Source organism: Enhydra lutris, unplaced genomic scaffold (assembly GCF_002288905.1).
Source record: "Enhydra lutris kenyoni isolate GAN:26980312 unplaced genomic scaffold, ASM228890v2 scaffoldscaffold4, whole genome shotgun sequence".
In the NCBI taxonomy this organism is placed as follows: domain Eukaryota; kingdom Metazoa; phylum Chordata; class Mammalia; order Carnivora; family Mustelidae; genus Enhydra; species Enhydra lutris.
In genome coordinates, this window is record NW_019154088.1 from 8,507,440 (window position 1) to 8,534,662 (window position 27,223).

At 44.4% G+C, this 27,223-nt stretch overlaps 2 protein-coding genes across 2 annotated transcripts in view; one reads left to right on the forward strand and one right to left on the reverse strand.

The window, feature by feature from the left end:
* The first annotated feature begins 404 nt into the window (after positions 1-404).
* On the forward strand, positions 405-15,149 carry LOC111161597 (thrombospondin 1). The gene is made up of 21 exons (XM_022525356.1): positions 405-498; positions 759-1,318; positions 2,216-2,291; positions 2,583-2,782; positions 2,889-3,011; positions 4,001-4,094; positions 5,472-5,645; positions 5,952-6,128; positions 6,444-6,617; positions 6,893-7,020; positions 7,135-7,287; positions 7,633-7,851; positions 8,330-8,437; positions 8,942-9,101; positions 9,256-9,374; positions 10,893-11,127; positions 11,311-11,538; positions 11,697-11,968; positions 12,391-12,488; positions 12,593-12,732; positions 13,057-15,149. Exons 1-21 carry the CDS (start codon positions 432-434, stop codon positions 13,062-13,064), a joined length of 3,513 nt encoding a protein of 1,170 aa, XP_022381064.1. The 5' UTR covers positions 405-431; the 3' UTR covers positions 13,065-15,149.
* Positions 15,150-21,440: 6,291 nt separating this feature from the next.
* Positions 21,441-27,223, reverse strand: part of LOC111161884 (fibrous sheath interacting protein 1) — a 184,125-nt gene continuing 178,342 nt past the window's right edge. The window contains exon 11 of the mRNA XM_022525943.1: positions 21,441-21,511. Within this exon, the coding sequence (XP_022381651.1) occupies positions 21,465-21,511 (47 nt within the window). The 3' untranslated portion in view covers positions 21,441-21,464. The remainder of the gene's footprint in view (positions 21,512-27,223) is intronic.

Here is a 27,223-nt window from a genome sequence, read left to right on the forward strand (position 1 = left end):
CTATTCTCTCCGGCCTTGGGGTTCACAAGACCAACTCCCCAGACCTACCCAAGATTTTTTTTATTCTCCCAGGGCTCCCCACACCTTTCTCTCGGGGGTCTAGAGGAGCGTCTCTACTTCCCTGTGCCTCCCTGCGCCCCCAAACTGTATTTCCTTCTGTTTACCTTCAGCTTCCCAAGGAAAAGTCCCCAGGTGGTTGGTCTTTGCCCCAAAGCCACCCCTGCAACTTTAAAACCACAGTCTCCTCCCCCCGCTCTTTTTCTTCCTAATGCCCTGTCCAAAGTAAATACTGTCGTCCTCCAGTCCAGCAAATGTGGGGCGAAAGGGGGATGCCCCAAGTTGTTGTGGCCACCCTCCCTGCTTGGGTGCCTCTGACCCTGGGCTCTGTGTTTCCTGTTACAGGCTCCCTGCTGGGCACCAACAGCTCCACCATGGGGCTAGCCTGGGGACTCAGTGTCCTATTCCTGTTGCATTTATGTGGCTCCAGCCACATTCCAGGTGAGTCTGTGTACTACCTTTTGAGAGCGGAGGGAAGATGAGGGGGAGCTGCTTACCCCTAGTGTGCCTCCCTCCCATGCTCTCTTCTGCCAGCTGTTTCTCCCCAGAGCCCTGATGGAACATCAGCAGGCAGGTTCCCTCTAACCCTGGGGTTTATTCAGTTCTTTCCGGGGTTGCTTAGAGTTTTCACCCTGTCCTGTAGTCCCCATCCCTGGCCTCAGCCTAGAAAGCTCACTGTGTGTCCTGCTCCTGTTGAACAGAGTCTGGGGGAGACAACAGCGTATTCGACATTTTTGAACTCACCGGAGCTGCTCGTAAGGGTTCTGGGCGCCGACTGGTGAAGGGTCCCGACCCTTCCAGCCCAGCTTTCCGCATCGAGGATGCCAACCTGATCCCTGCCGTGCCCGATGACAAGTTCCAAGACCTAGTGGATGCCGTGCGGGCAGAGAAAGGCTTCCTTCTCTTGGCCTCCCTGAGGCAGATGAAGAAGACCCGAGGCACACTGCTGGCCATAGAACGGAAAGATCGCTCCGGCCACGTCTTCAGTGTGGTCTCCAATGGCAAAGCGGGCACCCTGGACCTGAGCCTGACTGTGCAGGGGATGCAGCATGTGGTGTCGGTGGAGGAGGCGCTCCTGGCGACTGGCCAGTGGAAGAGCATCACCCTGTTTGTGCAGGAGGACCGGGCCCAGCTATACATTGACTGTGAGAAGATGGAGAATGCGGAGCTAGATGTCCCCATCCAGAGCGTCTTCACCAGAGACCTGGCCAGCGTGGCTAGACTCCGCATCGCAAAAGGAGGGGTCAATGACAACTTCCAGGTGAGGCATCTTCTCCAGTTCCTGGTCCATGGGCTCGGCTGTGTAGCAGCTGACTTGCCAGGAGGGCTAGAGCAGGAGACGCAGGGTTTCCAGTACAGGAGATCCTGCCTGTGGCCTAAAGCAGTGGTTCTCCAACTTCAGGGAGCATCAGACTCCCCTGCAGGGCTTGAGAAAAAACACAGAGTTTCAGAGTCAGGGTGTCTGGGATGGGGCCTGATGATTTGCATTTCTAACAAATTCCAGCTGAAGCTCCTGCTGGTGCTGGTGTTCTGGGGATGGAACTCTGAAAAACGCTAAAGGAGACAAGAAATGGTTTTCCCATAACCACCTGTTCAAGCTTTAGAGACTCCGTATGCTCTCCTTAAGTAACTCGTTTCCAAGCGTTCTACCAATTGTAATGTAGCTTGAAATGGATCCTGTGAGCAGAATAAATACCATTTGGCTATCTGATTCCCCATGGGGATGGAGCAGGTCTCCATAGGTGAAAATAGTGGGGGGTTTTGCTGCTGCAGCCTCTTCCTCGCTTAAACATCTAGGTTTTTGCAACTGTGGCTTTGAAACTCCCACATCTAACTCTTGGACACTGGAGAGTGTCATTATATCCTCTGTTCTTAGTATCCGATTCCATTTCCTGTATACCCAAGTAGGCTGATAACGGATTTCTTTGTAAAGTACTGAAGACTTGGCAGGAGACCCAATTAAGATTGTGAAGTTGTTTGGCAGTTTACGTTGGTGTGTTATTTTGACATGGTGATCTTTAAAGGGAGCTCTTTCAAACTTCTAGAACCTCTATTGTGTGCTTTTCCTGGCATAAACCGTCTCCCCCACCCATTTCCCCCCAGGACCCCCCCACCCACCACCACCACTCTACAAGTAATGTGTGTCCTCTGCCCACAGGGGGTGCTGCAGAACGTGAGGTTTGTCTTCGGAACCACACCGGAAGCCATTCTCAGGAACAAAGGCTGTTCTAGCTGTGAGTACACCCTTCTATATTCTGGGGGGATTTGAGGACATTCAGGGGGTTCCACCCAAAACAAGCTGAGAAACTTAGGGAATGGTGGTTGTGCATAAATTGCCCCGGGTAACTTAGTTAAGAGGTGTATAAAAGTGACTTCCACATATCTGGATCCCCCGCCCCCGCCCCGTGTCCTTCGCCCCAGGTTTAATGTCTTTACAACTAGGAACTCCAGTGTCTGGCCGGTGAGAGCAGCTATGTGAAGATCTTCCATTACTTTTCTCATGGCATTCCTTTCTTTCTTGGCAGCCACCAATGTCCTTCTGACCCTCGACAACAATGTGGTCAACGGCTCCAGCCCTGCCATCCGCACTAACTACATTGGCCACAAGACGAAGGATCTGCAAGCCATCTGCGGCATCTCCTGTGATGAGCTGTCCAGCATGGTCCTGGAGTTGAGGGGACTGCGCACCATCGTCACCACACTCCAGGACAGCATCCGCAAAGTGGTCAGTGGCCTCCACTCTCAGCCCCTCAGCACGAGCTCCTGAAGGTGTAGCACGGATGACACCCCCCCCCTTAAAATGACTCTAATGACCTTTCTCTCCCTTCTAGACTGAAGAGAACAAAGAGTTGGCCATTGAGCTGAGGAGGCCTCCCCTCTGCTACCACAATGGAGTTCAGTACAGGAATAACGAGGAATGGACCGTGGATAGCTGTACAGAGTGTCGCTGTCAGGTGAGGGATCATTCCAGAATGAAATAAAGGATGGCGTGTTTGAAGCCAGTCTCTAGGGAAATACCCAGGTGGCCACACAAGCTCTTTCTACACCCCAGTGTCTGAGACTGAAGTGGGTTTGTTTTTTTCCCCCCAAGATGCAGTTGTGACCTCCATAAAATCTTGAAACTCCCAGAAAGTTTTTCAAAGTCTTTATACCCCAGGCTAAGTATCTAAAAGAACAAATCTGCTAAGACATTTGAGTAATTTGCCTGCTTTTGTTCAAAGGCTAAGTGTTGAATGTCCGGTAAATAAAACCTGTTCGGAGCATTCCTTTTATTTTCCCAACCCCAACTTTGTATTCAGCAATGACACTGAGATTCCCTTAATACAGTACTGATTGTTCAAATCACTCAGCCCGATACTGAGGACATAACTGTCTACTTAGCTCAAATGGCACCGCGGGCAGTGTGCATATCGGTGGTTCTCCCCAAAACCGGTGCCGGGCAATGTGGGACAATTTGCCTGATGCGCTGAGCAAAGTCTGCTTCAATTAAAAAAAAAAACCTGGGTTGCTAGATTTGGGAGCTCCCTTGATTTCCGTTCTTCTCCAATATAATATAAAATCAGATCTACACATGAAGGGGGAAAATGCTCACTGATCTTGATTGACTCTATGAAGAGAAAATTTTCAAGTTTAAAAGTCCTGGCTGGGTTTGGAGTTGGACTCTAACCATTAAAAGGTTAGAGTCAAGCTATTTGGTGGTTCCATTTGGAAAAGTTCTACATCCTATCACTTCCACCACTCAGTAGCAATTAAGAAAGAACTCTCTGAGGCACTAAAACTGTCTCCACAATACAGTGACTGCAAATAAGACAGATCTATTAAACTCCTTCCACTGGAGCATTTACAGCCCTGACCACGTTTCGTCTTATAATTGTAATGTTACAGTATATAAACTTCTGCTTGCAATATGCCCCATAACCCATGTCTCCCTCTTGCCCTGCAGAACTCTGTTACCATCTGCAAGAAAGTGTCCTGCCCCATCATGCCTTGCTCCAATGCCACAGTCCCTGATGGAGAATGCTGCCCACGGTGCTGGCGTAAGTTTGTAAAACTGCATAACTGTTCTTGAGTGACAAGGTCTATTCTCCGTACCCAGGGGCCCTGGAACCCCGCCCCCATTTCCATTGTGTTTCAACTCCCGTTTCCTGCTGGCGTCTGGTTAACTGATGGCCTGGCTGCTCTCTAGGAAGTAATGATCTTGGCCCAGCTTACTAATTTCGACCTGATGCGCGGAGGAAAGGGGAGACAAATGTGTAGTGGCACTAGCTCTAAACAGACTGCTTCTAGAATCTGACACTGTGGCCCAGAGTGAAGAAAATGTGCTCACCAGATAAACGGATGGTCTGTGGTGCAAGCACTGAACTTCATTGGGCCTGAAGTTTTATCCATTTTATCTGTTGGAGTAGGAGGCCTAAGAATAATAGCAGTTTTAGTTTCCGGCCACTGGCGGAAATAAGGCCCTAGATTGTTCCGTGGCACCCTATCCCCTGGTTGGTGTTGCCCGTGTAAATTACTCACTCTGCTGAGACAATATTGAGTGTAGTACGGACAAGTTATAAAGTGATTCAGCACAATAAAGACAAAAGACATGAAGCAGGAACATAGCACTCCCCGTACACCTCCGCACAGCCCCACCCCTGCCCACAGCTGGTCACAGCTCAGGATAAGCCGTCTCATCCAGCACCTGTGTTCGTGCGACTGGTGCTGGGATGATCACGGGCACAGCTGCTTCTGTTCAGCTATCCCCTTTAGGTGTGGGCTTCGGGGAGCAAAGATAGCTGGAGAGCAGTGGAGTCCTGCCCTTGAATCCGGGATTGCTAGGAAAACTTGGAGCTGCCGGCAAGAGCAACAAGTTCTCTGCCTTGTGTCTGATACAGCGACCTGTGATTGTATCCTGGGGCCTGGGCGGATGGTCTACAAGCCCATTCTCTGGTGAAAATACATCCAGAGAAGGCCCCACGTGCTAGGGTAAGAGGAGCCGCGCAGTGATTTAACTTCGTGACTGAGTAGGAGGCAGAGCCAACAGCGGCAAAGCTGCCTTCAAGTTCATCTGCCAAACACATGGTCTGTGGCTCCCCTGACAGTCCACATTGACTCCTGTGAGCCTACACATCTAGTACTCTTAGAAATGCAAATCAAGATATCCACATCAGGAAAGGGAAATGCACTTAAGATTGCCGAGAAAGGAGGCCCCATGGGTAGACTAACATGTGCTGAGAGAAGGTAGGGCTGTGCTGAGCCTTCCCTTACCCCAGTGCTGTACATGTAATGACAGGGGATAGACGCTCTGGCTGTTGGCCTAAGAAATACTGGCTTTTTGCCCTCTGGCAAAGAAAGAAGGTCCCAAAGAGCGTGAGCTACAGACTAGCACGTCCTCGGTGATCACATACCAAATGACCCTGCTTCCTCTGCAGCCAGTGACTCTGCGGATGACGGCTGGTCCCCATGGTCTGAGTGGACCTCCTGCTCGGCGACCTGTGGCAATGGAATCCAGCAGCGCGGTCGCTCTTGTGACAGTCTCAACAACCGGTGCGAGGGTTCCTCCGTCCAGACGCGGACCTGCCACATTCAGGAGTGCGATAAGAGATGTGAGCATCTTGGCCACTTAACAGTGAAGAGCACAGGGTTGGCCTTGTCCTTATCCAGACAGCATAAAGGTTAAGGGTACAGTTCCTCCACTGTCTGCATCCCAACCCCAGTTCTGCTCACCTGTACACCCTTGAGCACAACTTCCCTCTCTGAGGCTCTTTCCCCAAATGCAAATTGGGGGGAATCCTAGCTCTTGATGGGTTATTGTGGGGTTATGCAAGGATTTCATTTAGGTAATGAATTCAAAGCAGCGTGGAGCTTGACACCTGATGGGCACCCTATAATACATCAGCTGTGTATTTTAGTTAAACAGGATGGTGGCTGGAGCCACTGGTCCCCGTGGTCGTCTTGTTCTGTGACCTGTGGTGATGGTGTGATCACAAGAATTCGACTCTGCAATTCTCCGAGCCCCCAGATGAACGGGAAACCATGTGAAGGCGAAGCCCGGGAGACCAAAGCCTGCAAAAAGGATGCCTGCCCCAGTAAGTGCGAGCGTGCTGTGCAGCTGAGGGCTGAGCACTGGGATGAGTGAGCGGCGGGATGCCTGGCCTCTGTGGCCTCCAGTTCTGTGGGTCACAGAGTCAGGGGGGGGGTCAAGGTTACTCCCTAGGGAACAAGTAGAAGCAAAGTCCTGCACGCTCAGCAGCTTCTTTTAATAAGAAACAGAAAACCATTTCAAACTCTCTTCCGGAACATTCTGTCCATGTGTCAGAGGAGCAGAAGTTCACTTGAACAAATGATAGGGGAGGTGTTTGGAAGTTGACCTTAACTTGGGCCTGTGGTTCCCTTCCTTGCAGTCAATGGAGGCTGGGGTCCCTGGTCACTGTGGGACATCTGTTCTGTCACCTGTGGAGGAGGGGTACAGAAACGTAGCCGGCTCTGCAACAGCCCCACACCCCAGTTCGGAGGCAAGGACTGTGTCGGGGACGCAACAGAAAAGCAGATCTGCAACAAGCAGGACTGTCCAATTGGTGAGTCAGGCGGCCCCGGATGACAGCACCCTTGGGAGTTTGGGTTTCTTTGTTGTCGTTTCACTGAAATCCATGGTCAGCATTTGGGTTGGCAGGTGGTTTGGCTTTGAATGGTCCTGCGTGTTTGGACCGTTCTGTCCATCAGGCATTTCCAAGTAATCTCAACACGTGAATGGTTACGTATACCCCATGTTGTTTATGACCCTCTGATTTTGTGAGGAGCGGGCCAATGACCGCTGCTCAGACTGACCTTTGGCCTATCTCCCTGATCTCAGACGGATGCCTGTCCAATCCCTGCTTTGCTGGGGTCAAGTGTACGAGTTACCCCGATGGCAGCTGGAAATGCGGGGCCTGCCCCCCGGGCTACGGTGGAAATGGCGTCCAGTGTCAAGATGTCGATGAGGTAAGGACCGTGCTGGCGGTGTTACTGGGTCCCAGGGTAGCGGTTCATCTTGTCCCAGCCCCTTCCCAAGGCAGCGCTCCCGACCCAGGAGGCACACTGTTGTTTCTCCCACAGTGCAAAGAAGTGCCTGACGCCTGCTTCCACCACAATGGCGAGCACCGGTGTGAGAACACGGACCCCGGCTACAACTGCCTGCCCTGCCCGCCGCGCTTCACAGGCCCGCAGCCCTTCGGCCGGGGTGTGGAGCACGCCACCGCCAACAAACAGGTAGATGGGACTGGACTCCCCAACTGGAGTGGGCAGGCAGGGGGAGCCAGCAAAGGGAGGCTGTCCTTTCACGGCCTTCCCCAAAAACTGGGAGAGGGTTGAGCATACAGCCTCAGGGCAAGATAGTCCACTTAAAACCCAGCAGGGGAAAAACAGCCTCTCACAATAGGAAATGCTGCTCTGGACTCCGTGATGGGCACTGTACATCTCCGGGGAGGGGGGAAGCAGGAGGGACAGAGGTACCCCACACTTCTCCTCCTCATGGAGCCTCTATCTCTGGGAAGACCAGAAGGACGTGGGGACTCATGAAGGCTCTGCGTTCACTTGGGGACACTGTGCCCACAGGTGTGCAAGCCGCGCAACCCCTGCACGGACGGGACGCATGACTGCAACAAAAACGCCAAGTGCAGCTACCTGGGCCACTACAGCGACCCCATGTACCGCTGTGAGTGCAAGCCCGGCTACGCGGGCAACGGCATCATCTGCGGGGAGGACACGGACCTGGACGGATGGCCCAACGAAGACCTGGTGTGCGTGGCCAATGCCACCTACCACTGCAAAAAGGTAGCGCCCACTTCCCCACGTGCTCACAAAGGAAGGCATGTCACCCTGACCCAGGGAGGAGGCTGAACAATCTTTAATGCTTGAAGTTTGAACGTGAAAGTGAAAGATGAAATCACACTAAGGCAGAATGACATAAAGTGTTCACATTACATCCCCTGGTGCCATGAACATGAAGAGGTTGGGCCCTTTTGGCTGGTGCAGTCCAGAGCAGATTCTTTTCTCCAGAAAAATGTTCACGACTCTCCCAAACACCAGCAGGGCAGGGCTGGTGCTCCCAGCATGGATTAAGCACGGGGCACTTAGACAAACAACATACCCCCAAGAAAATGCTTAGATGATCTTCCCATTAGAGACAACAAGATGGCATCAGGGAGCACAGCAGTTCTGGTCCGTGTGAGGGTTCTGGGGACCCTGCCCCGGGCTCAGGCTGAGCGAAGGGCACACGGACCAAGCCCTCACGTGAGTCTTCTCTTTCCAGGATAACTGCCCCAACTTGCCCAACTCCGGGCAGGAGGACTATGACAAGGATGGAATCGGTGACGCCTGTGATGACGATGATGATAATGATAAAATCCCAGATGACAGGGTAAGGATGTGGCCCAGGCCTCCTCCATCCCCCTTCTCCACGTAGTAGCAGCCTCTGGGACTCCCATGCAGAGTCACTCGGGGGCACTCCAAACACCTAGATGTTGCCAAGAGAAGATTTAAAATGAGGGGTTTGGTTTTTCATCATCCCCCCCCCCCCCGCCCCACCTCCAGTTTGAGCAAGACAGACACTAAGACCCTGGCTTTCTGGACTGAGACTATAAATGACAGTCAGTTGCCCAGATCTGTTTAACATTCTTACCTAAATGGCATTAAGATTTCTATCTGGCGTACTGGGAACCGGGGTAGTGTCCTTATATTTACATTTTACTGACTTGTAACCCACAGCAATCCATTTTTCATTCATCAGGCCCTGCCTTTTAACCTCCTCAGGGAGGAGTAAATAGAAGATGTCCCACGTGGTTGCAGTTTGATGTAACACAGACCACTGCGGGATTGGGCTTGCTGCATGGACAGGGTCGTAAAATGCTCCATTCTTTTGCAGGACAACTGCCCATTCCATTACAACCCGGCCCAGTATGACTATGACCGAGATGATGTGGGAGACCGCTGTGACAACTGCCCCTACAACCACAACCCAGACCAGGCCGACACAGACAACAACGGGGAGGGAGATGCCTGCGCGGCAGACATCGATGGAGACGGTAAGGCACTCCCTGATGGCAGCAGGTCTATAGGCAGTGGGGACCACGTTCAGCTCTCACCGGAGTTCTCTCCAGCCTTGGCTCTGGGTGTGCAGTTGGTTGAAACCCCAGCAGCTGGACACTCCAGCCCTGACCGGTCCCCTGTGCTCTGCAGGTATCCTCAATGAACGAGACAACTGCCAGTATGTCTACAACGTGGACCAGAGGGACACGGATATGGATGGGGTCGGAGATCAGTGTGACAACTGTCCTCTGGAACATAATCCAGATCAGGTAGGTGGGCTCCGTGGGGGACCTTCCAGTAGAATACTGGAATAGCTTTAGCTAGGCCCTTACTTTAAAAAAAAAAAAAAAAAAAAAAAGAGTTAAAGAGTTCAAACTTTTCCATGACCATGGCTCTCAGAGGTCTCAAAGCCAACTGGCATATTTGCAGGACAGCACCTGCAGATCCTTAGTGTGACCATCTGATAATTTCACTCTCCTCTATCAGGCCTTACCTACTCTGCATGTCTAACAAATTATAAAAGGCATTAATCTAGTAACTCTACTTATATTAGTCATCTCTAACACTATAATGATATAACCTGACTGTAAGAAAATCTCAAGCTAAAAACACTTCCAGAAGCTAGAGAAATTCCTGTTTGTCATTCTTCTAAGTTGGCATTGCAAAAGATTATTCTCTACCTGTGTGAAGGAGTGCTACAGGTAGATCTTAGCCAGGGCAGGTTCCATGTCTGCAAGTATTTCTTTTCACGTGTAACTGGCCATCATAGTCTAGCAATGTAAGTTAAGGCCGGTCTTTTTTTTTTTTTTTTTTTTTTTTAATGCTTCGCTATAGAAATTTGGAAACCAGCTGAGCTAATGGCCTCTGTTTTGAGTTTGAGTCTTACCATAAATTCCTTTAATATCATTTAATCTCCCTGGAAGAGTTTTTTGTTCCTCAGATTATAATATTTATAAACAGTCAGGCATTATGGAAATCTTACTCACAAGAAAAATTCCAGTCTCTGTGTCCCTTAGCATCCTGTACATCCTGAAGAATATAAAAGTACTGAGAAATATAGTTTCAGAAAAACTTAGAAGTTTATCTTTACCTGAATCAACAAATAAACTTTATAGACGTATAAAACCAAATACAAAAAAATTTAAATAAAAAGTCTTAATCCCTACCATGCACATTACCCAGTACACACAAAAAACTGTGCCCTGTTCCCATGATTTAATGACCTGAGTAGAAGTAGACATGTCAACAATTTTATAATTGAAGTCTTCAATAGAAAGTAAGAGTGACCCAAAGAATTTCATCTAATGTTGAGAAATAAGCAATTAACAGGCTGAAATCTTAATGTTTTGGTCCATTAAAGCGAGGTACCTTAGTAATTTTACTTAGAAAGTTTTATTATTTAAAAACTCTGAATAGCTCTTAAAATTCATATGAAAACAAGGATCAAGAAAATTAAGATTTTACTTATTTTGAATGAGGTGGCAGAGGGGCAGAAGGAAGAAGGAGAGGAAAAGGAAAAGAATCCCACACAGCCTCCACACTGAGCGTGGAACCTAACACGGGCTCAGTCCCAGGACCCGGAGATCATGACCAGATGCTGGTCATGGCCCACTAAGCCACCCAGGCACCCCAAGGATCAAGAAAATTTTACTACTACTATGTTTTGGCAATAGCTTATAGACCTGAAAACCCACTGGCCATATCAAACATGGGAGAATCTTCCATTAAGTGCTCTTTAACATTAATGACAAACACTTCAACTTCCCTTCCCTTTCTGTCTCTTTCAGCTCGACTCTGACTCAGACCGCATTGGAGATACCTGTGACAACAATCAGGATATTGATGAAGATGGCCACCAGAACAACCTGGACAACTGTCCCTATGTGCCCAATGCCAACCAGGCTGACCACGACAAAGATGGCAAGGGAGATGCCTGTGACCATGACGATGACAATGATGGCATTCCTGATGATAGGGACAACTGCAGACTTGTGCCCAATCCTGACCAGAAGGATTCAGACGGTGAGACAGCAGAGCCCCTTTTTAAGAGATTAACACCATGGCTCTCTGGATTGAGAACAGAAAAGCAAAATTAAGTGCATTTGAGAGGATGAACAGATGAGATGCCAACTTAGACAAGATACTGAATCTCTGAGACTAGTCCTATTTCAGATTTTCACTGAACTCTTGCCTTTTTGACCTTAGGTGATGGTCGAGGTGATGCTTGCAAAGATGATTTTGACCATGACAATGTGCCAGACATTGATGACATCTGTCCTGAAAACATTGACATCAGTGAGACTGATTTCCGCCGATTCCAGATGATTCCTCTAGATCCCAAAGGGACATCCCAGAATGACCCGAACTGGGTTGTACGCCATCAGGGTAAAGAACTGGTCCAGACCGTCAACTGTGATCCTGGACTTGCTGTAGGTGAGTAGTGAGTTCTCCATACAAAAAGCTAGCATGCATATGACAAAGAAGCAAATCTAAAACATGGTGCTTACATGTATCCCTGAAGATATCTGGGAATATAAGAGAAGCTTCTGAAGGCTGCAGCTTTTCACCTGGGTCTGGCCTCCTTTTCCTAGGTTATGATGAGTTTAATGCTGTGGACTTCAGTGGCACCTTCTTCATCAACACGGAAAGGGATGATGACTACGCTGGGTTTGTGTTCGGCTATCAGTCTAGCAGTCGCTTTTATGTTGTGATGTGGAAGCAAGTCACCCAGTCCTACTGGGACACCAACCCCACTAGGGCTCAGGGATACTCAGGCCTTTCCGTGAAAGTTGTGAACTCTACCACCGGGCCAGGCGAGCACCTGCGGAACGCCCTGTGGCACACGGGAAACACCCCGGGCCAGGTAAGAACAAGGCCCTAAAGAAGGGAGAGTGGATGGGCGCTTGACTAGCACTCGGGATGCTGTGCTTGGGCCAACACTCTCAATGTGGGGGAATGGGGGGGTCCCTGGGTAGCAAGTTCCCAGCACTACCAACTACAGCATTAAGTTCTGCTTTGTAAAAACCTAACAGCATCTGAGAAGGGAGCTCACTCTAACTAGGAGTTGTCTTCAAATCCAAACACCTTTTCATCCCCTTCAAACAAAACTTTCCCTCTCTTTCTGCTTTACACAGACATTCAAGGGCATATATCAAATGAGAGGCCTTGGAAAAATCAACATTGCAGCCCTCTAATTTAGGTCCACTTGGTACCTTTCACATATTTCTTCTAGAACAAAATCTGTATCTCGGTGGAGCCTTGTTTCAACCTTTTCTTTTCCTTCAGGTGCGTACTCTGTGGCATGACCCTCGTCACATAGGCTGGAAAGATTTCACTGCCTACAGATGGCGTCTCAGCCACCGGCCCAAGACGGGTTTCATTAGGTAAAGATGGCGCTGACGATATTCCATCCAGTCACACCAAAGGGGAAGGAGGAGGAGATCAAAAAGTAGGGGTGTAACTCAAGAGCTTTTCTTTTTTCTTTCAGAGTGGTGATGTATGAAGGGAAGAAAATCATGGCTGACTCAGGACCCATCTATGACAAAACCTATGCTGGTGGTAGGCTAGGGTTGTTTGTCTTCTCTCAAGAAATGGTGTTCTTCTCTGACCTGAAATATGAATGCAGAGGTAGGAGCAACATTACTGTGAATGTAATTCATTCATTAATAATAATAATAATGTAATTGCATTAGAAATGCAACTGACATAGTTAATTCAGACTAAGATCGAGAGTGCCAATTATGGAAGCATCCATTTTAGAAGACGGTTTTAGAGAAGGGTTGTTGATACTTTGCTGTGGAAGACCATGATAAGACCAAGGCCTTAACTGTGGCCAATCCTAAATTATGATTTGTTTACTATAAAAGTAGAGCTCTACTAAGGCTAATTTATTAACTGACAAAGCTAGTACCTTCATGAATTAATTGGGTTATATATTTGTTTACTTAACAGATTCTTAATCATCAAACTGTTGATCAAAAGACTCATCCTAACTAATGCTGGTGTTGCACCTTCTGGAATCACGGGCTTAAGAAAACCCCCAGGATCCCTCCTCCCTGCCTATTCTCTGCTTGCATATCATTGTGGACTCCTACAATATGGGACCTGCCTCGAGAAAATGCCATTTTCCCAATCAGACTCAGCATGCAGCCTCTGAATGCGAAGAGAATCGTCCAAGAACATACACAGTTATTGGTCTGCTTTTCAAAAAGCAAACGGACCCACGTGCTTCAGCTGGCAGGTGGCCTCTCCCCTCATTTTCTGTCAGAGTAGAGTACTATCGGGAAGCCAGCTTGGAGCAGTGGACTCCCAAGCACTTCCAGGCATGTGAGAGGAGGGAGGACTCACTAGAATTGGCCAACCACCAGGTTTGACAGACTCTCTTGGAACTAGGGGAATCAGGGGCCAAAGCCCTAAGGGGAGGGCGCATTCCCCGAGAGATGATTGTATGAAGACAAGATGGAGGAGCTGTTACATGTTCGGTACTAAGTCATCTTCAGGGGATTGGAAGACTCTTGCTGGATTTCATGATGCTGACCAGTGTTAGCTGATTAACCCACGTACACAGGCACTTAAGTGACGCAGGGAAGGGAGGGAAAGACTGGCTTCTGGACTTCCCTCCCGCCCCTGGGATCCCCACCCCTCACCCATAGTCACCACAATAGGGAGCGAGAATTAAGCCGGTGGAAGGCTCTGCCAGCTGCCCCTGCTTGCTTACCATGAAATTGTTGGTTTTATTCCACACGTAGCTTGTGCAGATGCAGCAGGAAAAATCAGAAAACCTACCATCTCAGTGAGTACCAGGCTGCCTCCAAAGGGATGGGCAGCCGTGCTCGTATTTTTATGGTTAGAAAGGCACAAAATTATCAACTAAAACATTCCTTGTCTTTCTCTTTCCTAAATCTCATGGAGTTTTCCAACTCTTTTAGACTGTAGTTTTTGTTTTTTTGTTTTTTGTTTTTTTACAAACACTTTACAATGTAAAATATTTATTTTTTACTTGCTCTGGAGGATCTGTCTGAAAGATTATTCATGGAACAGGAAGAAGCGTAAGGACTATCCATATCAGCTTTGTTAGGAGTCTTCATGACTGTAAGATTGTAAATACAGATTATTTATTAACTCTGTTCTACCTGGAATCTAGGTTTCATATGGAAAGTGTCTGACAGCAGGTAGTAGAGACTTATCAGCAAATCTCTCAAGAATGGCATAAGGAACATCAGAGCTAGCTGCTCTTCACTTTGTGCTCAGAGTGAATGATTTGGGATCTTTTTTTGTCTTTTCAAGTGGAATTAGTTGTCCATTTGCTAGTGTCTTTAAACTTCAAAGGAAAGCCAGGAGGCCTTTCAAACTGTCTGTACCCCATCCCTTGTGCCTATTTCCAGGGAGAAGAAAAGCATCTACACTTTTTCGTTTTTTTCCAAAAGAGAAAAAAAAAAATAACAAAGGTGAAACTTCTATACAAATATTACCTCATTTGTTGTGTGACTGAGTAAAGAATTTTTGGATCAAGCAGAAAGAGTTTAAGTGTCTTACAAACTTAAAGCTACTGTAGTACCTTTAAAAAAAAAAAAAAGTCAATGTTGTACATAGTATAAAAATTCTTTGCAGAAAAGTATTCCCAATAAGGAAATAGCATGGAAATGTTAAATACATTTTCTGAAAGTTATGGGTTTTTTTTCTATCTTATATACCATTGCTTTATTTTTATAAATTATTTTCTCATTGCCCTTGGAATAGATCTCAGATTGTGTAGATATGCTATTTAAATAATTTATCAGGAAATACTGCCTGTAGAGTTAGTATTTCTATTTTTATAAAACGTTTGCACACTGAATTGAAGAATTGTTGGGGTTTTTGTTTTGTTTTTGATTTGTTTTTCGCTTGTTACCCCGCCTCCCAGTTTTGACTATTTGCCAATACCTTTTTCTAGGAATGTGCTTTTTTTGTACACATTTTTATCCATTTTACATTCTACAGCAGTGTAAGTTGTATATTACTGTTTCTTATGTACAAGGAACAACAATAAATCATACAGAAATTTATATTTATACTTACTGTATCCATGTTTATTTGTTCTCTGCTGGCTTTGTTAGGAGGTGGGGGTAAATTCCATTCCTAAAGCTATAGCATACATAAGAACACATTACAGTAAATATTAGTAACATTCCCAGTTCCTATATAATTGAAGAAGACAGATTTGCTCAGGAAACACATTTGCTGGATTTGTAGAATAAGAACAAAACGTGAGCTTACCATAGCAAACAAAGGAAAGATGGGACACCGGAGTGGCTCGGTAGGCGAAGCATCTGACTTGATCTTGACTCTGGTCTTGATCTCAGAGTCCTGGGTTCAAGCCCCATGTTGGGCTCCACACTGGGTGTGGCGCCTACTTACAAAAAAATCTTGGAAAGCAAGGACTCAAGATGGGGCTCCCTACAGGACATAATTTTATATTTTACTAAGGTAATAAAATGTCCTCTTAAATCCTTCTCAAAGTACAGTCCTGTCTTTATGAAGAACCATGAAAATGGGAAAAACAAGTGAAGGGCACACAATTCTCACAGCTCCATTTTCGGGCCCATGAATGACAGCATTAGGTGGGCTACACAACTGCATGTTGTGAAGAAGCATTAGACAAGCTACTAGAAACATTAGTAAGTGCTACTAAAGGCTGACATCCAAGATCTATAAAGAACTTCCCAAACTCGAAACCCAAAGAACAATCATGTCAAAAAATGGGCAGAAGACATGAACAGACACTTCTCCAATAAAGACATACAAATGGCTAACAGATGCATGAAAATTGTTCATCATCATTAGCCATCAGGGAGATTCAAATCAAAACCACACTGAGATACCACCTTACACCAGTCAAAATAGCAAAAATTAACAAGGCAAGAAACAACAAATGTTGGAGAGGATGTGGAGACAGGGGAACCCTCTTACACTGTTGGTGGGAATGCAAGTTGGTACAGCCACTTTGGAAAACTGTGGACGTTCCTCAAAAATTAAAAATAGAGCTACCCTATAACCCTGCAATTGCATTACTGGGTATTTACCCCAAAGATACAGATGTAGTGAAAGGAAGGGCCCTATGTACCACAGTGTTCATAGCAGCAATGGCCACAATTGCCAAACTGTGGAAAGAACCGAGATGCCCTTCAACAGATGAATGGATAAAAAAGATGTGGTCCATATATACAATGGAATATTACTCAGCCAACAGAAAGGTGAATACCCAACTTTTGCATCAACATGGATGGGACTGGAGATTATGCTGAGTGAAATAAGTCAAGCAGAGAAAGTCAATTATCACATGGTTTCACTTACTTGTGGAACACAAGGTATAACATGGAGGACGTTAGGAGAAGGAAAGGAAAACTGAAGGGGTGTGTGGGGGGGATTGGAAGGGAAGACAAACCATGAGAGACTGTGAACTCCAGGAAACAAACCGAGGATTTTATATGGAAGGGGGTAGAGGGGATAGCGGAGCCTAGTGGTGGGTATTAAGGAAGGCACATATTACATGGAGCACTGGGCGTTATACGCAAACAGTGAATTTTGGAACACTGCATCAAAAACTTATGTTAGTTACCATAAAATACATCATTAAACAATTTAAAAAAGAAGAAGAAGAAGTAAGTACTACTGAGGGAAGAGCCATCCTTACAAAGTTGGGCCAGAGGCACCTGGGTGGCTCAGTGGGTTAAAGCCTCTGCCTTTGGCTCAGGTCATGATCCCAGGATCCTGGGATTGTGCCCTTCATCGGGCTCTCCGCTCAGCAGGGAGCCTGCTTCCTCCTCTCTCTCTTCCTGCCTCTGTGCCTACTTTGTGATCTCTGTCTGTCCAATAAATAAATAAAATCTTAAAAAAAAAAAAAAAAAAAGTTGGGCCAAACTCTACAGATGTCACCTTTTAGAGAATGAATTCACCTTTGGTCAAAAACAGCACTAAAAAAGAACTTAGAAGAACTCCTACATATACATACAAAGTATAAGATTAGTTTTTGAAGAGAAGGTCAAAGCATTACAATAAGCAGACCTTGAGTTCCGGGTGAGCTAACAATGAATGAGTGTAGAATACTGGACGATTAATTTCCATTTTTTAATAAGAACAGGTAGAATCAAAAATCTTAGGAATAGGCTAAAGGTCTGGCTTTGGAGTCCAGTGAACTCTAGAAATGACTGACAGACTGAGATACACTCTCCTTATTGACTTTTGTCTCTCATTCTAAAAAACACTTCTCCTTTGAAGGCAGCATAATCATACCAAAGCATAAACTGCCAAATCATTTCATGGTGCCCAGGTAAAGAATCAAGCACTAGAAGGTATCGAAAGGGTCACAGAGTTTGGAAAACTGATTTGAAAGATAATTCTTTCAAAAAGGACACCATTCCTTCTGAGAGGAGCACAAACATGGCAAGTCTTGGAAGAGAATTCTAATTCACTTTTAAGTAGCAAGACTACAGTCACTGAAAATATCCTAATAGGACAGTGAAAACATGGGCACATGTACCCCCAATGTTCATAGCAGCAATGCCCACAACAGCCAAAGAGGTCCTTCAACAGATGAATAGATAAAGATATGGTCCATATACACAATGGAATTACTCAGCCATCAGAAAGGCTGAATACTCACCATTTGCATCAACATGGATGGAACTGGAGGGGACTGTGCTAAGTGAAATAAGTCAAACAGAGAAAGACAATTCTCATATGGTTTCACTCATATGTGGAACATAAGCAATGGTATGGAGGACCATAGGGAATGAAAGGAAAACAATGAGAAGAAATCAGAGAGGGAGACAAACCATGAGAGACTGGACTCCAGGAAACAAACTGAGGGTTTCAGAGGGGAGGGGAGTGAGGGGAGGAGGTAACCAGGTGATGGGTATTAAGGAGGGCATGTGTGGTGATGAGAACTGGGTGTTATACACAATTAACGAATCCCTGAACACTACATCAAAAACTAATGATGAACTCTATGTTGGCTAATTGAACATAATTTAAAAAAAAAAATCCTGATAGGACAGAGAAAGTGTATAGGAACAGGAGCTTTTTCCCAGGCATGTTCCATGTTTACTCTGAGACTCACCTTCAAATCAGTAGGTTACATGGAAACAAAGGGCTTGTTAAGAATTAAAATTATGCCATCAGGGTGATACCTTTTTCCTGCTACAAGAGTTTATGGTCCTGTGTTCCAGAGACAGTTGAAGGGCCATAAACTTCAGGTCCTTCAGGAATTTATAATAAAGGTGGTGCCAGTTGTTTTCTTGAGAAGTCATAAGCAGAAAAAGCTCAAATTTTAAGATCCTAAAGATTCTCTTTCATGCTTTTTCTTTTCTATCTTATTCTGGGGCAAAGACTCAGGTCTAGAAGGAACCTTAAAATAAAAACTGAATTTTTTGTGTGTGCATGAAGTTATTCCTATACTTTGTGTCATTATTACTTTTTTTATCTTTACTTTTTTTATTGTGTTATGTTAATCATCACACATCATTAGTTTTTGATATAGTGCTCCAAGATTCATTGTTTGCCTATAACAACCAGTGCTCCATGCAATATGTGCCCTCCTTAATACTCACCACCAGCCTCACCCATCCCCCCCACCCCCCCCCCCTCTAAAACCCTCAGTTTGTGTTTCTAGGAGTCCACAGTCTCTCATGGTTCATCTCCCCCTCTGATTTTCCTCAATTCACTTTTCCTTTCCTTCTCCTAATGTCCTCCATGTTATTACTTATGCTTCACAAGTAAGTGAAACCATATGATAATTGACATTCTCTGCTTGACTTATTTCACTCAGCATAATCTCCTCCAGTCCCAACCATGTTGATGCAAAAGTTGGGTATTCACCCTCCTGTTGGCTGAGTAATATTCCATTGTATATATGGACCACATCTGCTTTATCCATTCATCTGCTGAAGGGCATCTAGGCTCTTCCTACAGTTTGGTAATTGTGGACATTGCGGCTATGAATATTGGGGTACATATGGCCCTTTTTTTCACTACATCTGTATCTTTGGGAAAGCACTGATTTTTAATAAGAACATTTTCTCCCTTACAGGATAATATTTAAAACAAAACAAAATCTGGAGTCTTCATGTTGCATTACATTATACCCCTGATTGTACCCGATCTCATCTGAATTATAGTCTATATTCAGCTTACCAGTCCCTGTTAGAGGTCCCTTCAGTTGACATGCTATGGAATGAATGGTGTCAGCTCTTTCAATGGCAAAATCCATTATTTAAGATCATTCAGTCTTCCTTCTCTTCTCTTAAACTTCTATAACATAAAGGCTCACTATACCCCAAATACCATTTGCAGAAACATATTAGGAAGCCATAAGCTCTCAACCCCCCTACACACACATATACACACACACACTCAAATACCAGAAGCACAGGTTTAGAAAGCTGAGCTCCTCAAAAAGGGTATTGGGCCAAAATGGCTCCTCTCTGTCACCACTCCAAATTCCCACCATGTCACCTCTCCCCTGACTCAAACCTTAAAATACACATGTCATTCCTAGGACAGTCTAAAAGCATGACTTTAACTTCTGCTGGTACCCCCCAACAAAATCCTTCACATAAAGATGAATTACACTGTCACACATTGACATCGACAAGAACCATTGTTATTTTCATGTCAACTGAAAGAGGCAGCTCAAAAAAGAAATTGCCTATCGATTCCTCTGAAAACAGTAGCACAGAATTCATTTTTTAAAGTCATCGTGAACATAATCCACTAACAGGTGATGAAAACAAGTAAGCAAAAAATAGTCATGCAACATACCTATCCCTCCAAACTTCATTAGAGGCAGCACGATTACCTGCTCATTTCTTTTTCATCAGAAATAAACTGGACTTGTAGTGCCAATTCATTGTCAAAAAGTGTGGACATAAATTGCTCTCATGAATCCAAGTGACTAACCTGTAACTAGACAAACCTCTCTTAAAATAGAGCCACACAACTTTTCTTAAGCAGCTGATCTTTGCTGCTAATTTCTTTTAGTGCACTCTAGAGAAAAAAGTCTGAGTGTCTTCCCTTTTCCCTCTCTATATGGTGTTTATAGCATTTTGATTAATACCCATGTTTCAAGAATATCATCCATCCATTACCAGTGTAACATAAGACTAACCAAAAAGAAGATTTAGAAGACCTCTTTATGTGGTCCTTTTATAAGAGGTGTGTAACAAATTACTATCTAGGAAGTAGTTGTCTCTTTCTATGACATCTGTCAGTCTAACATGGAGAGCATCAACACATTATTTAATATTTTAATAATTATTTATTATTTATCCCCTCTCATCTTCAAGCTATTTAAAATTAGAGGTTTTACCATAGCATTCTCATTGGGAAACATAAGGGTTTATGTGATTATGTCTTGCTACTGCTTATTTTTTACTACTGTCCATAATTTCTATATGTTATTCCAGGGAGATTAACCCAACTCCCCATCTAGAAAAAGCAAGCATGAATCCCTGATTACACCAATTATCACAGCCCATCCCCTGGCCACAGAATTTGCTTCAGAGATGAGAAGATGATTAAATTGGTTCAATCAAAGAAAGCCATAGAACCTTTGCTCAAAATTCTGACATAAATACACTCTCCAACAGGATGATATAGTTGCTGCATTCTGAAAGATGATAACCGATAATAAAAATCAAGTAATTCAGGGACACCTGAGTGGCTCAGGCAGTTAAGCGACAACCTTTGGCTCAGGTCATGATCCCAGAGTCCTAGGATCAAGTCCTGCATCAGGTTCCTTACTCAGCAGGGAGCCTACTTCTCCCTCTCCCTCCGCTTGCCTCTCTACCTGCTTGTGCTCACTTAGTCTCTCACTCTCACTCTCTCTCTTGCTTTCAAATAAAATTTTTTTTAAATCAAGTAATTCAGTCAAACTCCTGTTTAAGTAAAGTATCACTGTTAATAAGAAAGCAAAGTCTATGCTAACATTGCTTTGTTGAGAAAATTCTTTTTTTTTTTTCCTTTGGCAAGTTATACTTACCACCAGACATCAGAGAGGAGGAAATCTGGAAAATCAGGGCCCAAGTAAGAATTCACAGTGATTAAATCTGTCTGAATCCCAGTGAAGTTGTAACACATAAAATCAAACACAAAGTCATCGTAGCACTTCAGCTAGCTTTAACATAACTCACACATACATAAAATGTTGGTTTCTATAATGTATCCCTGATGTTACAAGATTGGCAATAAAATACAATTTTACAAGAAATTTCAATTAAAAAAAAACCCACTGACCAGTTGTACCCCAAGTCTCAAAAATATCAAAGAAATATAATCCAGGTAGAGAACATCCAAATATTAGAACACGCCCAGCAAGTCTTTGCTTAAGATTCTTTACATTCTTCCATCATATCTTCAGTCTCCTGTTCATCTGTGCATTGAAAACAATAACCAAAGTGGTTAGGCTATCAGAAGTTGTGCACAATTAGGAAAAATTATTCAACCTACACAACAGTTAGTCATTTTACACATGAGACAATAGCCATTCTCATTTAATACTTAATTGAACACTCACCACAAGCTGCATACAAAGTTTACAAGAAAATACAAAAGAGAAGGTACTTGCCTTCATTTAGCTTACAGCCAAGAGAAAACTTTCTAGGTTTTAAGAACTAAAATGGTTATGGATCTGGAGAGGGCATCAACTTCCATTGTTGCTTGCTTTGCATTACTTCTGGGAAGCAGGGTGAAACCAAAAGAAAATGTGACATTCAGGGTGGATAAGAATTGACCACCTGCCATTTCTTCACTGTGAGAAAAGACATGTGACACTAACAGAAATCGTATGGAAATATTCTCCCAACCTAGTGAGATTACCAGAGAAGGCAGAAGTGGTAAGAGAATCAACTAAAAGAGGACGATAAAATTGAATCCAGAAACGAGAAAAACCAAAGCCCTCATCCACCACTGGTGGGAACGTAAAATGGTGCACCCACTTTGGAAAAGTCCACCAAGTCCTCAAAAAGTTACCACAGACCCAATAACTCTACTCCTACATATATGCAAAAGGGAAATGAAAACATACATCCACCCCAAAATCTGTAGGCCAGATGCTTTTTTTTTTTTTTTTTTAAGATTTTATTCATTTGGCACATCTGGGTGCCTCAGTTGGTTAAGCCTCTGCCTTCAGCTCAGGTCATGGTCTCAGGGTCCTGGGATAGAGTCCTGCATTGGGCCCCCTGCTTGGCAGGGAACCTGCTTTTCCCTGTGTGCTGCTCCCCCTTCTTGTGCTCTCTCTCTCCCTCTCCCTCTGTGTCAAATAAATGAATAAAATCTTTTTAAATTCTAATTTTAAAAAAAAGATTTCTTTGTCATAGAGAGTATGAGTGCACAAGCAGGGGTAACAGGAGGTAGAGGGAGAAGCAGGCGGGACTCAATCCCAGGACCCCAAGATAGTGAACTGAGCTAAAGGCAGATGCTTAACAGACTAAGCCACCAAGGTGCCCTGTAGGCTAGTTTTCATAGCAGAACTACATACAACAGCTAAGAAATAAAAACAACCCAAATGTCCACCCACTGATGAATGGATAAAAAAACTCGGTATAGTCATACAAGAGATCAGCATTCAACATAAAAAAGAATGGAGTATGGATACCTGCTACAATGTGGATGAAACTTAAAAAACATTTTGCAAAGTGTCAGAAGCCAGACACAGAAGGCCACATATTTTTATGATTTTGTTTATATGAAATGTCCAAACTAGGCAAATTCACAGAGACAGAGAGCAGATTAGTGGTTGCCTAGGGCTGGGGGCATTGGGAGAAAATGGGGAGTGACTACTCATGGGTATAGCATTTGTCTGAGGGGTGAGGAAAATATCAGATTGAGAGTGGTGATGGATGCAAACTTCTGTGACTATAAAAACCACTGCATTGTAAAAGTACTATTGAATGGTGGCCAAAAAATGTTATGTCCACATTCTAATCACTCAAACATGCGAAAGTTACCTTCCTTGGGAAAAGGGTCTTTGCAGATCTGTTAAGGATCTGAGGATGATCCTGGATTCATCCAGGTGGGCCACAGGTTCAGTAACAAACATGCTTACAAAAGAAAAGCAGAGGCAGACTGGAGAGACACACAGAGAGAAAGGCAATGTGAAAACAGAAGTGGAGATTGGCAGGAGGAGGCCACAAAACAAGAAAGCCAAAAAACATCAAAAGCCTGAGATACTGGAAAAGCAAGGGGGCTTTTTTCCCTAGGGCCTCCAAGCAGAGTATGGCCTTGCTGACTCTGATTTCAGACCACAGGCCTCTAGATCTTTGAGAGATCTAGGTTTCTGTTGTGATCATTTGTTGTGACAACCACAGGAAATGAATACGGGTATATAAAATATAGGTCGATAATGCTGTTATTTTTAAAAATCAGCCTAATCATTAAGGGCAAAATGACTCTCTCTTCAGAGAGTCAAGTGATAAATGTAGTGGTATTGCCAACACACAGACGAAAAATAAGCAGGGAGAAAGGTGGGATAGAGGAGAAGCAAACCTCAATATCCCACACATGAGATGAGGAATGGTAAGAGTGGCCCAGGCCTTCCCAGGTACTATTTCTTCTATCTGGAGTGTTAGCCTTCTTGCCCACGCAGTAAATGACCCTCATCCTTGGAGGCTCAACTTGAACATCACTTCCCCATCTCCCCAGTGTTCATTCCCTCTGTAGTGTGGCCGCGGACTTTGTCCCAAAGCTCTTACTACTCTTGTCTCACCCCTGCTGTGATTTCCTGCCTAAGTGCCTACCTTCATCAAAAGACAATGAATTCAGAGTTGGGGTTGTGTCCTATTCCTTATATCCTAGAACAATGTCCTTAATGAATGAATACTGATGTCCAGAGCCAACCCCTAGAAATAGATTTAATTCACCTGGGATGGAACCAAGGCGTTGGTCCGCTTTAAATCTCATCAAGCGATTCTAACATGTTGCCAATGTAAGAGGCATTGCTGAAGGGATGGACTTGGTATGGCTTAAAATGCCAGACAGATCTGAGGCAGACGCCAAATATACAGAGCACAAATGATCCCATACCAGTTATACGTGTCTCCAAATAAATTATCAACCATGAAACAGTTGAGAACTCAAGCTAGGACGTGCTTGCTTTTGGTGGTTAAATGGAAGGTTACCCAAAAGCAAGACGGGAGGTACGCTTAGAGCGATAAGACAATCTGGAGAAGGCAGGATCTTCATTAAAATGAAATTTAAGAAGAAAAAGGAGGGATTGAGCAGATGGAAAAGAAGATACTTTCTGACATTATTTTCACCACCACCATAGATAATCCTACAGTAGGACTAGTCAACCATCTAGTCCAGAGCTTCTCCCACTTTAACAAGTGCACAGATCACCTGCTGGAAAACCTTGTTACCATGCAGACTCTGAGACAGTGGGTCTGGAGCAGGGCCTGGAACCCTGCATTTCTAACAAGCTCCCAGGACTGCTGGTGCACAGATCTAGTCCACAGTTAGGACCTTAACTTTTTCATTTTACCCAATTTGAATGAAGAACTGGAATCACAAGTTCTTATTAACTGATAAAAGAATAATACATCACAATTAAGTACCAAACCTCTCCAAAATGCCATTGTTGACACTACTAAACAAAACAATAAAGTGATATTTTATGAGATGAAGAAAATAATTGGTGGCACATATTTGCATGAAAAGCCCACCTCAAATCAAGAATGAAAAAGCATGAAAGAAAATTAGTTGAAAGTGACTTAAGATAAATTCATTGAATATATACTTAACTAAAGTGTTACATCAAAAGGTAATGAACGGTGGAAATCTCTCATATAGCAACTCTGATATTTTGATCCAATAAATTTGGGGGAGTTGATTAAGTTACTAAGTGCATCTGAAAGGCAATGAGTTGAAAAAGGAATTTAACAAATAATAACTAGGAGGCCTGAGGGCACACACAGTTTGAGAGAAACAGAACCCCATCAAAGCAACGATGAGTTAAGAATTTCCCTAAGAGCAAGCCAACATATTTTTTAATGGAAAAAAAAAAAAAGTTAGCTAGTAGTGTTACTATTTTAGAATCTCAGCACTCCACTACAAACCAGAAAGCCTGTATTACAACAAAGAAAACTTTCTCAAAGCTATCTAGTGCCTATGAAACTGTTCGGGTGGTCAGAGTAAGGACATACACTAACACACGTTCCTTTACAACTGCAACGTCCTTCACAAAAACCAATCCAACTACAACCACCCCAAGTTCCGTTCCAAACTTACAGTGATGACTCCCTATATTGTATGCCTGAGACTAATTTAACACTACTGGTGAACTATACTGGAACTAGAATAAAAATTGATGGTAAATAAGGAGGAAGTTACAACCAAACAAATCTTCTGATGGGCAATTTTTCAACATGGAGTATCAGACTGCACAGTTGTCGTGGTTGGTCAACTTGTTCTGAGGACCCCAATGGAATAACATAATTAGCTTTCTGACATCTATACTGAAATCCATATTTCTCAAATATTTTTGGTAGTTATATAATATATAATCTTGTATATAGCCTGTATATATAAGCTTATACTATATCTTGTATAGTAGCTATGTAATATATAATCTTGTAGCTTGCATTAATTTGATGGACTAAATGCTCCATACCAGGAACTCTGACTTCTGGAAGTCGGGCTAGGGCCTTGGACACAGGTATAAAACAAGAAGCAAAACACTCCCCAAAGATCCTGATGCTCTGTGCTTTATAACAGTGCTTCTTGAACCTCACAGTAAGCATCACTGGGTCTTATTAAAGTGCAAATTATGAGTCAGTAGGTTTTCTAATAAGCCCCCAGTAACTAGGCTACACTTGAAGCAGCAGAGGCTTATTACATGGTATGGAAATCATATGGCTCCAAAGGGCCAGGCACATGAAGTTGAGAGGGGCAGACGGGGACCCTGTCCCCCATGCCTCCTCCAAAGGGAACACCTGCTCCTCAGCTCTCCTCACTGGTGGAAGAACTGCTGATTTGTCAGAAAAGTCAGAAGTCCAGGCTTTTATGGGAAATCTCCTGATTAAATGTTAAATACAGAAGTCCCTCTTATCCACAAGGAATGTGTTCCAAGACCCTCAGTGGAGGCCTGAAACCATGGATAGTACCAAACCCCATATATATTATGATTTTTCCTGTACATACATACCTCTGATAGTTTAATTTATAAATTAGGCCCAGTAAAAGATTAAAAACAATACGAATAAAATAGAACAATTATAACTTACTGTAATAAAAGTTATGTGAATATAGTCTCTCTCAAAATGCCTCGTACTATACTCACCCCTCTTGTTGTGATAATGTGAGGCGATAAATCGCTCACACGATGGGATGAAAGTGAATGACATAGGCATTGTGACACAGTGTTAGCCTACCATTAACCTTGACAACAGGCCAGGAGAATCACCTGCTTCTGGAAGGCTACTGACCACAGGCGGCTGAAACCTCAAATAAAGAGGGACTACTACTGGGGCACCTGGGTGGCTCAGTCGGTTAGGTGTCTGCCTTCAGCTCAGGTCATGATTCTGGGGTCCTGGGATTGAGCCCCATATCGGGCCCCCTGCTTGGCAGGGAGTCTGCTTCTCCCTTTCCCACTCCCCCTGCTTATATTCCCTCTCTCCCTGTCTCTGTCAAATAAATCAATAAATAAAATCTTTAAAAAAAAGGAGGGACTACTACTATTCCACATAAGCCGACCAAGTCCAGTCACTGACATAATCATTTTATGTGGGCTTTCTCCTTTGATCCTTATTGAAGTATTAAAACCATCTAATCTTAACAGATAAGGATACTAAGATGTAGAGGAGATAGATTAAGTAACTTGCCTAAGATCACTGCTAGTAAGAGAGCAAGCATTCAAAGCCAGATCTGCCTCACCCAGAGCCCAGACTCCCAACCACTAGGCCAGATCCTGCTGGTGGGTGGGCACGCCCAACCTCCCTCTGCTCCTCTAGCTTCTAGTCTGGGATCCGGCCACTTACCCAGACTACTGCAAGCTTTAAGTAATTAATTTGCCCTCTGGGCTTTTGTTCTCAGTTTCAATTTACAGTGACCAATCATCCCAGTTTGCCAGAGAGGAAGGGTTTCCAAG